The sequence below is a fragment of the Mesoplodon bidens genome (genome assembly GCF_964165515.1).
Source record: "Mesoplodon bidens genome assembly, chromosome: 8".
NCBI classification, from domain to species: domain Eukaryota; kingdom Metazoa; phylum Chordata; class Mammalia; order Artiodactyla; family Ziphiidae; genus Mesoplodon; species Mesoplodon bidens.
Genome location: NC_138165.1, coordinates 48,846,648 through 48,860,265, shown reverse-complemented (window position 1 = coordinate 48,860,265; position 13,618 = coordinate 48,846,648). Strand labels below are relative to the sequence as shown.

The 13,618-nt window shown below is 33.8% G+C and overlaps 1 protein-coding gene across 1 annotated transcript in view; it reads left to right on the top strand.

The window, feature by feature from the left end:
• ACVR2A (activin A receptor type 2A) overlaps positions 1-13,618 on the top strand; it is an 88,091-nt gene that overhangs the window by 41,217 nt on the left and 33,256 nt on the right. Inside the window, exon 2 of the mRNA XM_081241906.1 lies at positions 10,173-10,380. Within this exon, the coding sequence (XP_081098032.1) occupies positions 10,173-10,380 (208 nt within the window). The remainder of the gene's footprint in view (positions 1-10,172; positions 10,381-13,618) is intronic.

Here is a 13,618-nt window from a genome sequence, read left to right as displayed (position 1 = left end):
TTGAACTGTTTTGTCAGACTGATAGTACTGAGTATAACAGGCAAGGCAAAAAAAATTTCTGGGAAAATTGCCAGAAAGTGTTTGTGTTTTCCTTTGGAAGTGATTGTTTGGTGGTAGGAAGGTGCTTAGTTTAAAAAAATAAAAATAAAAATTAGATTGACAGGTCCTAAAATGTTGCATTGCCATCCAGAAATTTTATTTGAAAATTTATTCTCCTTCCTCATATTTCTAACTTGTTTATCAGAAGTCTTTTGGGACATTGTGGACTTTACTTTTTTTCCTAATACTTAAAAACAGCCCAGGGCAGCCAAATAGGGAAGGTGACTTCTGTGATGTTTATTAATATAGAAAAGAAAGGATACCAGAAGACCTTTGATCTGTTTATAGATGCATAAAAACAAATTATTAAAATGAGTTTTAAAGAAATTACACAACACATAGAAGTAATAAACAAGAATTTTAGATTCTTCTCTTCTAGTACTAAGCATCTTAGTTATAAATATGAAGGCCATTGGTGATTTTTAAAATAAGGCTAGTTAAGTGATATAGCTGTTATTTAATATCATAGTGAGTTTTCAGTTTGTATTCTTTTCCTTTAATAGAAGTGTACTGCTATTTAAAACTTCTCTAATAAGTATTGCTGATTTTCTTCAGTTGCTGGTTTTAAGTTGCCAGATGTTACTTTGATGAAAACTTTGTGATGAGTTGTTTTGTTTTGTTTTTTTAAGTTTCTCACTCTTAATACTGCTGGTTCCTCAAGGGTAATATTTCACATTACTTTCATAGCAGCTGAAGTGATCCGTTTTTACATCAGAGTTTGATGATTTACTAAAAAGAAAGCCTGCATTTTCCCAAGTAAATGAAGCACTAAAACCCCTTAATGTACCTAGTGTCTTTTCAGAGTAATTGAGACTTGTAGGTTGTTTTTAGTAGAAACTACTTTGTGTGTGTGTGGGGGGGGAGGGGTTCCTTAATCTATCTTAGGATGTCTGTTCGGAGAATTTACCTTTATCTCTTATTCTTCTAAGTTTATGCCCAGTTTTGGCTTTTGTGCAATTGAAAAAATAGTCCATTTATTCTGATGGGAGTATTGGCCTCTAGCTGCAGTCACCGTGATCTCCCTGTTCCCCCCAAAATGAACATCTGATATCAGAAACCTGTTTTATATGGTCTAGGTAATACTTGTATCTGCTTGTACCTGTTTTGATATAATTCATATTTTGAATGAGTGCCAGAGAATTGGATAGAATTATTTCAATCTTGAGATCTGGGCATTTATAGGTAGCCCACACATTTTGTGGCTATAGGCAAAACCACTTTTCTGTAGTGCTTTATCTTTGAAGATACCTTGCTTATCCCCGACAATACATACCTTTCATGACAGTAAGAACATAACATCAGGAAGAGAGTTAGCAAAAAAAAGAAACATAGGGTAAATATATATGGAATAAAGCTTTATTTTGTAAGATGATGTAAGCTAAACATTTATCAACAGCCAAATACCTAACTCAGGTCACTTTTATCTTACTTTCTTACACTTAGACCAAATAAGAGACTGTGTAAAGCAAAAACTTGATCTCCATATTCTAATTTGCCAGTCCTTTTGATACCTGTGGCCATCTGATAAGCATGGATATTATAGACTCCTGGTTTTTATTGGGTAGTTAATATGGCTTGCTGAGTTTCCTTCCATTCCAACACAGTTTACTGATTTTCAGGTTAATCTTAAAAATATAACTTTTATTCTTAACTTTTGATGTCTTGCAAATCTGCCTTGATTATACCCAATACTGAAGAATATGGAATGTTCATGTTTAGTGAAAGCAATCTTGTCAAACACTGATTAACCACAGCCCTGTTTATTTGATCATGATCTTCTCTGTCTCTGTTTAGCTCAGTTCTGTCTCTTTCCTTAATAGTCCTGCTTTAGTCCCCTTTCCTCCATAAAACCTTCTTTTTTCATTTCCTTGTTAATTGATTGATTTAGTGCATGTTTAATGAGTTCCTGTACTGTGCCAGGTACTGCTGATACAGCAATGATAGTAGGGCTTGTTCTGGAAGCTCATAGTTTAGTGGAGGTCCAGGTTATCATCTCCAAAGTCCTACTGCATTTATTTATAGCCCTTATCTTGGTGTTTTAATTTACAGTATAAGCATATGATCAATTTTTTTCATCTGTATATGTTCAATATAAAAGCAAAGTTTTCTTCAAAGATTATTCCCAGAAAAAGTCATTTTATATTTGAGACTTTGCAAAGTTTTTAATATTTTGAGGCTCTTGCTCAATAATTTTATTTTGAATAGAAGTATAATGTTTGTAGAAGACAGGCTTGAAATGATGCCAGTCAGTGCTAGTTTTGAATTTTTATGGAAGTTTCCCGAGGGAAAAGGTAAAAGGGGAATAAAGAGTTCAAACAGATAAGAAATTATTCTTGGGAGGGTTGACTAACTATCATAATTTGTTGTAAACTATTCACAAAGGTAAAAAAAAAAAAAGCCTTTAAAATCTCACTTTTAAGAGCAATATTATAAGTACTTTATGAACATCACAATATATACCTATAGAACAATGGGGAAAAAACAGTGTCTTAATATTATGGGAGTGGAAGTTTGTGGCTTGGAGAAACATTTCCAGTGACAATATTCTATATGACTTCAAAAAGTACTGTTTCTCAAACAACTTAAACGGAAATGAAGATAATTCAAGTTTTATTACTTTTAAATGACTCAAAAAGAAGGTAATGAGATGACACTTGTTGAAAGACGTATGTGAAGTTTGAACAAAATTTTTAAAATTTTTGTGCTTCATGATTTTAAAACATTCATAAAACTAAATTAATGAGTTAAAATTAAGTATACATTGGGCTTTTCATACAAATATAGAAAGGTTTGTATATTTCAAGTTGGTCAAAAGATTTTTAAAATATCTTCTCATTGGGGGAAATTAGGGTATCCGTCATATTGAGGGTTGCATGAGGGTTGTATCAGTGTTTTGATATAATTTTATTTTATTTTATTTGTACTATAAAATGTTTTTGATTAAAAGCATCATTCAGTTTGATCTGCCTTCCATAAGTGATTCTCTTTGGATGTGTGTTCTACCCTAGAGTGGTGGGAAGCAGTGACATGTGAAGGGAAAACAAGAATTGCTTTTCATGTTGTATTTATTATTTTTGAAACTTCATTAACCCTTCCTAGCAAACTAAGTTGCCTTTGGGAGGCACAAGGTTAGGGAAGGCATTCAGTAACCTGTTTATACTGTGTTCTCAGTGACTTGTTGATAGTTTCAGACAGCATTAAAATACTTTTCCAGAAGTGAGCCTCAGATTTGTAAGTTGTCCAAACAGTTCTTTTCTTTCTGTTTAATGTTGGTTGCATACCGTAGGAAAATTGTGATAGGATGAGGCTGGTCACAGGACCGTGAAAAACATTGTCATCTGAATCAGATAAGAAATTAATACAATTCATAATTGTAAAAGATTCTTTAATTCCATCTATCTGTTTCAAAGGAGATGGGGGTGCAGTAGTAGTTGGTGGATTTTTTTTTTTTTTTTTTTTTGCTGTACACGGGCCTCTCACTGTTGTGGCCTTTCCCGTTGTGGAGCACAGGCTCCGGACATGCAGGCTCAGCGGCCATGGCTCACGGGCCCAGCCGCTCCGTGGCATGTGGGATCTTCCCAGACTGGGACACGAACCCGTGTCCCCTGCATCAGCAGGTGGACTCTCAACCACTGCGCCACCAGGGAAGCCCTAGTTGGTGGATTTTTAAAATTCAGTTGTCACATAACATTTTTACATTTTAATCATTCGTTAAGTACTATTTATGTTTAGAGGGCAAGTAAGACAGTCTTAGATCCAATAGCATTCTGATGTATGAAAGAACTTATATAGACAACTAACTAAAAACAATGAGTAAATATAAAATATTTTATATTGGATTGCAAGTAGTGTGCATTTTGTGGGAAGGAGGAGTTCTGATGAGAAAACTTGAAAATTGTCACATATGTGAGATTTAGCCTGGGAGGCTTTTTGCAAGAGCTGGCCTTTCAGAAACTGTTAGAATGATGATAGATTGCAAAGGGGAGGGCATTTAAGGAATATTTGCTTGATCCATGTCCACTGTTCCAGCACCATTTATTGAAAAGGCTATCTCTCCTCCTTTAAAATTCTTTTGCTCGTTTGTTAAAAATTAATTGGGCATATTCGTATGGGTCTGTTTCTGGGTCCTCTATCTGTACCACTGGTCTTTGTGTCTTTGTCTCCACCAGTACCACACTGTCATGCTACTGCAACTATATGGTAAGCCTTAACACCAAGAAGAGTGATTTCTCCCTTTATTATTCTTTTTCAACACATTAATAAGCTCTTTTAGGTGTCTACAAAGAAATTTGCTGAGATTTTGATGTGAATTGGATTAATCCTATTTATCAGTTTAGGGAAAATGGACATCTTTATTATGTTGACTCTTCCAATCCATGAATACAGTATGTATCTCCAAGTGTTTAGGTCTTCTTTGATTTCTTTCATCAACATTTTATAATTTTCATCATACAAATCCTATATATGTTTTATTAGACTATATGTATTTTATTTTCTTAGGAGCAATTGTAACTGGTACTTTTAATTTTTACTTTCAGTTCCAGTTGTTCATTGTCAGTATAAAGAAACACAGTTGATATTTGTGTGTTGATTTGTATTCTGTGATCTTACGGAACTCACTCACTAGTTCTAGCATTTTTTCTGTTTGAAGATTCCTTGGAATTTCCTAAATAGACAGTCATTTCATCTGCAAATGGAAACAGTTTTATATCTTCTTTTCCAATTGGTATGCCTTTAATTTCTTTTTCTTGCCTTATTGCAATAGCTAAAACTTTCAGTACTGTGTTAAATAAAAGTGGTGGGAGTAGACATTATTGCCTTGTTTCTGATATTAGAGGGAAATCATTCAGTCTTTCACCATTAAGTATGATGTTGGCTGTAGTTTTTTTTGTAGGTGCTCTTTGTGACTTTGGGGAAGTTTCCATCTATTCCTGTTATACTGATAGACCATATGATTTTTCTCTTTTAGCCTGTTTATTTGGCAGATTGCATTTACTGATTTTTGAATATCAAACCAACCTTACATGCCTGGAATAGATTGTACTTGGTTGTGATGTATTACTTTAAAAAAATACAGTTTTGGATTTTGTTTGCTAAAATTTTGTTGAGAACTTTTACATCTAAGTTAGTGAGGGATACTGGTCTGTATTACCCCTCTTCTTTTTTGTTCTGTCTTTGGTTTTTGTATCAAGGTAATACTGGCTTCAGAAAATTAGTTAAGTAGTCCCTCTTCATCTTTTTCTGGAAGAGACTGTGTAAAATTAGTGTTGGTGTATTATTTTAATACTTAATGCTTTTAAAAAACAAAACCCTAATTGTCCTCAGATGCAGTTGCAGTAGGTAAAATTTACTTTTTCCTCATGGGAGGAGTATTTCAGGTTTTGAGTATGACTTTTATAGGCCTACTTTATGGCCAAATGTTCTAACAAATTTCAGGTCCTGTGTATTAATTTTTTTTTCTTTTTAAATGGTAGGAAAAATGAAATGGTCAGTATGAGTCATTATGTATAAGCAGTACTTTGGAAATAGAACTATTATCTAAAATAATTCTGATACTAGATTCTGCAACTAGACTTACTGATTGGCTATAACTTGCCTGAGTGTGAGTTATGAAACTATGGAATTATCCATAATAATTATGGAATTATTAGGGAAATTGAATCAAATATGGAAACAAAGCTGTGAAAGGTTTGGTAACTTGTTCAAGGTCAGTTTGTAAACTAAATTCCAAGTTCAGGTCACAGTCTGCTAAGCCAGTGGTACTTCACTGGAGAGGAACATTAGATCACCAGTGGGTCTTTGCCAAAAGGAGAAAAGAAAACATACATACAATATCTATACATCTATATATTACCCCGCCGCCTGCCATGTACTTTTCAACTACTCATTCCTGGGGCATACAAAATGGCACTCAAACGTGAATTCAAGAAAACACATAGGGGATTCTGATGCACATCATTTGTTAAGAACCATTATAATAAACCCTGCACACAGACCTTTTATGTTCATTTATTTCTTTTGAAAGTCATATTAACTATTTGGAATTACTTTGATAGAATAAACCTATGGTAGAAATTTAAAGTTTCAGAAAATTTTAAATTGGGAGATGCTCTTAAAAACTAGTAAATATAGGTAACTTTTGTCATCCTTTTTAGAACTACACCTTTAAAGTCACTATGTGAGCTTAACATAAAAATACATATAACTTGGTTTATTTTTATAATAATCATGTTATTATATTTAGTGGTCAGTTGGAGACGTGATGGATAGAGACTGATTACCCAATCAGCTTGAGGAGGGGGGGTGGCAAGATTGTCAGTTTTCCCCATTAAGCAGTTTTCTTTCTATCTATGGATAATATCAATCAAGTGATAGTCTAGATCTAGAAAATCATCTGAAATCTTAACTTACCATTAAATATTAAGAAGTAGGGCTTCCCTGGTGGCACAGTGGTTGAGCGTCCGCCTGCCAATGCAGGGGACACAGGTTCGTGCCCCGGTCCGGGAAGATCCCACATGCCGCGGAGCGGCTGGACCCGTGAGCCATGGCCGCTGAGCCTGCGCGTCCGGAGCCTGTGCTCCACAATGGCAGAGGCCACAACAGTGAGAGGACCGCGTACCGCAAAAGAAAAAAAAAAAAATATATATATATATGTATATATATATATTAAGAAGTATTAAAAGAAATAAAGAAAATAGTCATTTGTTTATCTTTTTTCAAGTCCAGAGGTGGCAAAGAAAAGATACTGATGTTTTCCCCTCTCCTTCTATACTAATTTCAAAACCCTTTACCTCAAAATCTTTCTCAGTACATGGCTCCTGGCAGCCACTCTTAATTGATTAGAATTGACGCCAAAGATAAAACCTATTTGGCATTTTTGTTATAGGCAATGTTCTTTTTTGGGAGGTCAGTTTTATTTAGTTCAAGTGTTGTTCCTGTGCTTCAATGGAGTCTTCTTTTGGAAATTAAAAATAATTAATAGTGTTTTTTAACATGAATTACGCAAGTGATAGTTCACAGAAGACTCCTCCTCAACAAACAAAACAAACAAAAGGCAGGTTAGCTAGACTGTGGGAATTAGGATGTTGTTTCAAGAGGTAGCTGACCAGGACTTCCCTGGCGGTCCGGTGGTTAAGACTTCACTTTCCAATGCAGGGAGTGTGGGTTCGATCCCTGGTCAGGGAGCTAAGATCCCACATGCCTCGTGGCCAAAAAACCAAAACTTAAAACAGGAGCAATATTGTAACAAATTCAATAAAGACTTTAAAAATGGTCCACATCAAAAAAAAAAAAATCTTTAAAAAAATAAGAGGTAGCTGACCACACAGCCTGTGGGCCAAATCCAGCCTGTGAACTAAGAATGATATTTACATTTTTAAATGGTTGGGAAAAAAATCAAAAAAAAAAATAGTATTTTGTGACATGTAAAAATTACATGAAATTTAATTTTCACTCTCTGTAAATAAAGTTTTATTCGAATGTAACAATGCTCATTCATTTACTGTCCTTTGGATGCTTTTGTGCTACAGTGGCAGAATTGAGTAGTTGTGAAAGAGACCATATGGCCTGCAAAAGCTAAAATATTTACTCTCTGGCCCTTTGCAGAAAAACGTTTGCCATCCCCTGTTTTGAGATAACATGGGCAGAGTATGATTGCTTTGTGGTTATTTAGTAAAGGAGGAAACTTAATTTGCTGTTATTTTCAACAGGTTTCTGAAAAGGAATAATTTACAAAATGGCTACTGTTTATATACAGATGAATAGTAGTAGCAGCCCTTCTTTTATAAAATACAGTGGACATAGAGTTACCAGCCATAGTTTACATGTCCGCTCACACTATTATTTCTTCTGTAGTTGAGGAGTCCACAGCACCATTACTGCCACAGATTTTATCAGCTTATAATTATATCTCTGTGCTAGAGCATTGTAGAGCAGCAGTTCTCAAACTTTTTGGTCTCAGAACTTCTTTAGACTTAACCCAGAGAGTTTTTATATGCTTTGTATCTGTAAGTATTCATCATATTAGAAATTAAGGCAGAAAATTAAAATATATTTATTTAGAAGTGACAATAAATCCATTATATGTTAACAAAAGAATAGATTTTTATGAAAACTATTTTCCAAGACAACAAAAAAATTAGTGAAATTGTTACAGATCTCTTTATAATTGTTTTAGTAGAAGACAACTGGATTCTTATATCTGTTTTTTCTACTCAATTTGTTGTGATACAACAATCCATTGTATTGTTTTGATATGAAGGAAATTTGGCCATACACAGATATATAGTTAGAAAAGTGAGGAATATTTTAATCCTTTTTTAAGGTAATTGTAGATTATTAGTGATATTGAATATCTTTTTATGTAGTATTTCCCATTCATATCTGTTTGATAAAGCATCTCTTTGAATCTCTTGCTCAGTTTTTAGAAATTGGGTAGTATGTTTTCATATTGTTGAGTTGTGAGAGGTCTTTATATTTTCTGAATATCAGTTATTTTTAAGGTATATAATTTGCAAGTATTTGCTCCCAGTCTGAAATTTTTTCCTTAACTTTCAAAGAGAAGTTTCAATTTTAATGAAGTTCAACTTACCAGTTTTTTCTTTTGTAGCTCATGTGTTTTGTGTTCTAAGAAATCTTTCATAATTTAGGGTCACCAGATTTTTCATTTTTTTCTAGAAATTTTATAGTTTTAGGTTTTATTTTGAGTTTGTGATGTGTTTAGAGTTAATTTTTGTATATAGCATGAGCTATGAGTTGATATGAGTTGAGGTTCTTTGTTTTGCATATAGATGTCCAATTGTTCCAGCGTCAGTTGTTGACTTTCCCTGCTAAATGCATTGGTACCTTCGCTGTGTATCAACTGACCGTATGTGTTTGGGTCTATTTCTGGATTCTTTTTCCTGTCCTGTAGGTTCATGTGTCTGTCTTTTCACTAAGACCACACTGTCTTGATTGCCGAAGCTTTAGTAAAAGTCTTAAAAACAAGTAATATGGGGAGTTCCCTGGCTGTCCGGTGGTTAGGACTCGGCGCTTTCATTGCCATGGCCCAGGTTCAATGCCTGAGTGGGGAACTAAGATCTCACAAGCCACGCAGTGCAGCCAATGAAAAAACAAACAGTATGAATTCTGTTTTGTACATCTTTTTCAGAATTATTTTGGGTATTCCAGTTCCCTTGCTTTTCCATGTAAGACAAGAGATAGTTTCTTAAAAGTTAGTTACAGTGTGGAATCTGAAACCACTAATGAACTTTTTGTCCTCTGTAATGTTAAAATCTACTTGGCTATCTTGAATTTTGTATGGATTTTTTGCCCATGAGTGTTTTTCAAACGTCATGCATAATTCACTTGGAAAATATTGGTTCTCTGAATTATATAGACCTTCTAAATATTGGCACATCTCATTATTCTGTATTTAAAAGTCACATTTGTTAATATCACAACTCATCAGAAATTCTTTAAGTATTGGGAAGGTGTCAGGCTAATGGTGGTGGTAAATACAAATTTTCCAAAATTCTTATTTTTGCTTGAAAACTCATATTTTATTATTGGCAGTGCATACTGTCAGGTGTTTTTCTTGATGTAACAGGTTTACTTGGTTCATTTTGGGAACATTTCTGCCAAATAGTCGTCTGAATAGCCTTGGTTGGTTTAGTTCACAACTCAATCATGCAAGGGCTTTTTCTGAGGGCAATCATTGTACTTCAGTGTGTAGTAGCAGTGCTTTTGGTTAGTTCCCATTTTGTCACACAGAATATTGAGAAGAAGTCTACTCAAGGGTCAAGATTTTTTTAAAAATTAACAATTGTACTGCTTTCCATCAAGGACATTGTTAAGTGAAACTGGCCTTTTACAGAGAAACCCTGTGATATATGTGGTTGCTTTCTATTATTATGTTTATTATACTTAAAGTACAGAGATTCACCTGGAAACCTGAACCCAGTGTTATAACACTAGTAAGGCAGTAAATTATTGACATTTCAGGAAGATTTGAAGTTTCATGTACTGGGAGATGAGACGATCTGTTTAGGAACAAATACAGTTATATTAAAAGTTGTCGTTTTATTATCTTATAGGTGCTATACTTGGTAGATCAGAAACTCAGGAGTGTATTTTCTATAATGCTAATTGGGAAAGAGATAGAACCAATCGAACTGGTGTTGAATCCTGTTATGGTGACAAAGATAAACGGCGGCATTGTTTTGCTACCTGGAAGAATATTTCTGGTTCCATTGAAATAGTGAAGCAAGGTTGTTGGCTGGATGATATCAACTGCTATGACAGGTAAGAACACATTTTATTTTTTTATGATAGTGTTGAATAATTTTCATTTCCTCCATTCCCCCCCCCCATTTTTTTAAAAGGAGAAAGATCAATGCATGGATTTTCACTGTTTCTTTTTTAAGATGGGATTATGAAGACCATTATAACATGTTGTAATGACAAGATATGTATTTTAAAGTAAAAAAATAAATATAGCATGTTTATGTTTTATCTTCAGTATACTTTGAATAATCTATCAAGTGGTGAGAACTTTAGATAAGAAACATTTCTTTCCATATGTTGTAGGGTTATAGGTTTTTTTTAAACACCAATTTTAAGGAAAAAGGATTTTAAAAATTGCTTTAAGAGAGAATATATCTGTTGAAAATCTATCCTGAAGGAGAATAAAGCTTAATCATTTTAGTTTCCCTCTTTATGTATCTGGAAGAAATTGATCTCACTACATTTCCTTGCAGAGTAGGCCTTTGTTCTTTATCCCAAGAGACATTTTAACTTGACATTCAGAATTACATCAGAACTAACACAATCCTCATAGAAGGCTACATTTTATTTAAAAAACCTTGTTTAAATTGTTTTATTCTGTTGGAAATAAAATATAGTGGATATGTCATTGACTGCCTGTGATCTTTCTGCAAGGTGTCCCTAGATGTTTGGCCGATCACTTAAACTGCCTGGGCCACAGGATTTTCACTGAGGGTGGGTGCTGATGACTGCAGAAGGTACAGAATCCTAGATAACCAGACTTTTTGGAGCCAGATAACTAATACAGTCACGGAACTCTAGCTACATCCTGATCCACTTTCAGGGGCTTTAATAGATTACCACGAATCTGTGGTTGATTGGACATATGTGATTAATAGTAAAATGTGTTGAATAAACTCATGAAAATTGAATTAGCTCCACTTTTGGTGAAAATTAAAATGGTCATTTAGGTATATATTTAGTATTTAGGATATACATCTATATATATATGAATTTTCTGGGGATTATTACTCTGTAATTATACATTTTATCTGTATTTCTGATTATTAGCTTCTTTATTAACAGAGGTGATCATTAAGTGATATTTGCTGTTATGAAAGAGTAAGTAGAGCCACTAGGGAAACAGTATAGATGTTCCTCAAAAAATTAAAAATAGCAGTGATATAGCAGTTCCACTTTTGGGTATATATACAAAGGAAATGAAAACACTAACTTGAAAAGATATATGCACCTCCACATTTATTGCAGCATTATTTACAATATCCAAGATGTGGAAACAACCTAAGTGTCTGTCAGTGGATGAATGGGTAAAGAAAATATGGTCTATGTATACAATGAACTATTTTTCAGCCATAAAAAAGAAGAACATCTTGCCATTTGCAACAACACTGATGACCTTGAGGGCATTATGCTAAGTGAAATAAATCAGACAGAGAAAGACAAATACCATATGATCTCACTAGTATGTGGAATCTTTAAAAAAAAGAAAAGAACCCATATATATAGAGAACCGTTGGTGGTTGCCAGAGGCTGGGGGTGAGGGGTGGGCAAATGGGTGAAGGGAGTCAAAAGGGTATGAATTTTCACTTATAAAACAAATAGGTCCTGGGGATATAATGGGGGATGTGATGTAATGGTGACCATAGTTAATAATACTGTATTGTATATTTGAAAGTTGCTAAGGAACTTAGCAACTTTTAAGTAAATCTTAAAAGTTGTCTTCACAAGAAAAAAAAATTTTTAACTATGTGTGGTGATGAGATGTTAACTAGACTTACTGTGGTGATCATTTCACAATATATGCAAATATCCAATCACTAGGTTGTACACCTGAAACTAATATAATGTTATAGCAAATTATATCTCAATTTATAAAAAAAGAAAAGTTGAAGAAGAAGTTGGGGAAAAAGTGAGGTTTGGAGGTCATCTTTATTCAAAACTGTCTATTAATTAGTTGAAATCAGGGATCCCTGTTCTTTTTATTGTAAAATGCTACTGTGCTTATCACCTAAAACCAGTATTACTGGAGATTAAACTTTGCTAGATAATGTGAGTGAGTTGTTCAGTGCAAATGCCTGCTCTTACAGTGATAATTACTACATCAGCTTTGTTTCTAGGGGTTAAATGCCAATTTAAAAGTATGTGAATTTCTGCTTTTATGTTCTGAATTTGATTAAAAAACAAATATTAAAGGTAGTAACATAAATAAGAGAAAGGAAAAGAAGATTCAAGAAATGTCAAAGTGTGGAGGAAAAGACAGTGGTAAAAAGAATGAAATTGAATGGTGAAAAGTATTGATAATTTACTTCAGTTAACTAGGCTAGGTATTTAATCACGTTAACCTATGATTTGATTCATGATTTTAAATATTAAATTTTAAATTTGTAAATTTTTCTTTATAAATTGTTAGAAATTTAGCTTTCATTTGTCCTTTAACTTTCTACTAAATAGACATTGGTATAGATTTTATTTCAAAGTTTGATTTTATTAAAATTGCCTTCTCCCTGAAACTTCTTGAGCTTTTCACTTTAGAGTTAAATTCAACCTTATTATTCTAACAGCCATTATAAAAGTTCACAGTTTATTTGTAATGTGTCTTTAAATCTACCTGATGTTATTAGCCATATTTAAATATCTGATTTTAAAAACTAGGTATAGCTAATTTTTTAGTGGTTGATTAGGATTTAATCTAGGTGCTAAATCCCTATCTTTTCAGTAACTCAGGTCCTATGTAGAAGGCTGCCTCCCCCTACCCCTTAAGTCAACCCACCTCCAGTCAGTTTTTTGAGTTACTAGGGCCTGTATGTTTGTTGTTACATATTGTTCTTGTTACTTATCCTTAACCCTGTTCATTGTGTTCAGGGAATTTAAATCTGCTACAAAAATGGCTTAATTCCCAAGCCTGGTTTAGGTCTCTGATGATGAAATATATTCTGCCACACATTATTTTGTGCCTGTGTATTTATATGTATGCATAGGCATATAGGTATGTATTTATATGTGTACACACACATACAGTTTTTTTTATATATAGTGTTCAGTTTTTGTATTCATAAAATGGGAAAGCCCTATTTCCTGTGAGTAAAAGCACTCTTAGACCAAATTTCTTCATTGGCCTTATGTTCCTCTTCAAGCTTCTCTACTAATTAAATAAACAATTTAAAAAGATGGTTGCCCGGCTTCCCTGGTGGCGCAGTGGTTGAGAGTCCACCTGCTGATGCAGGGGACACGGGTTCGTGCCCCAGTCCGGGAAGAT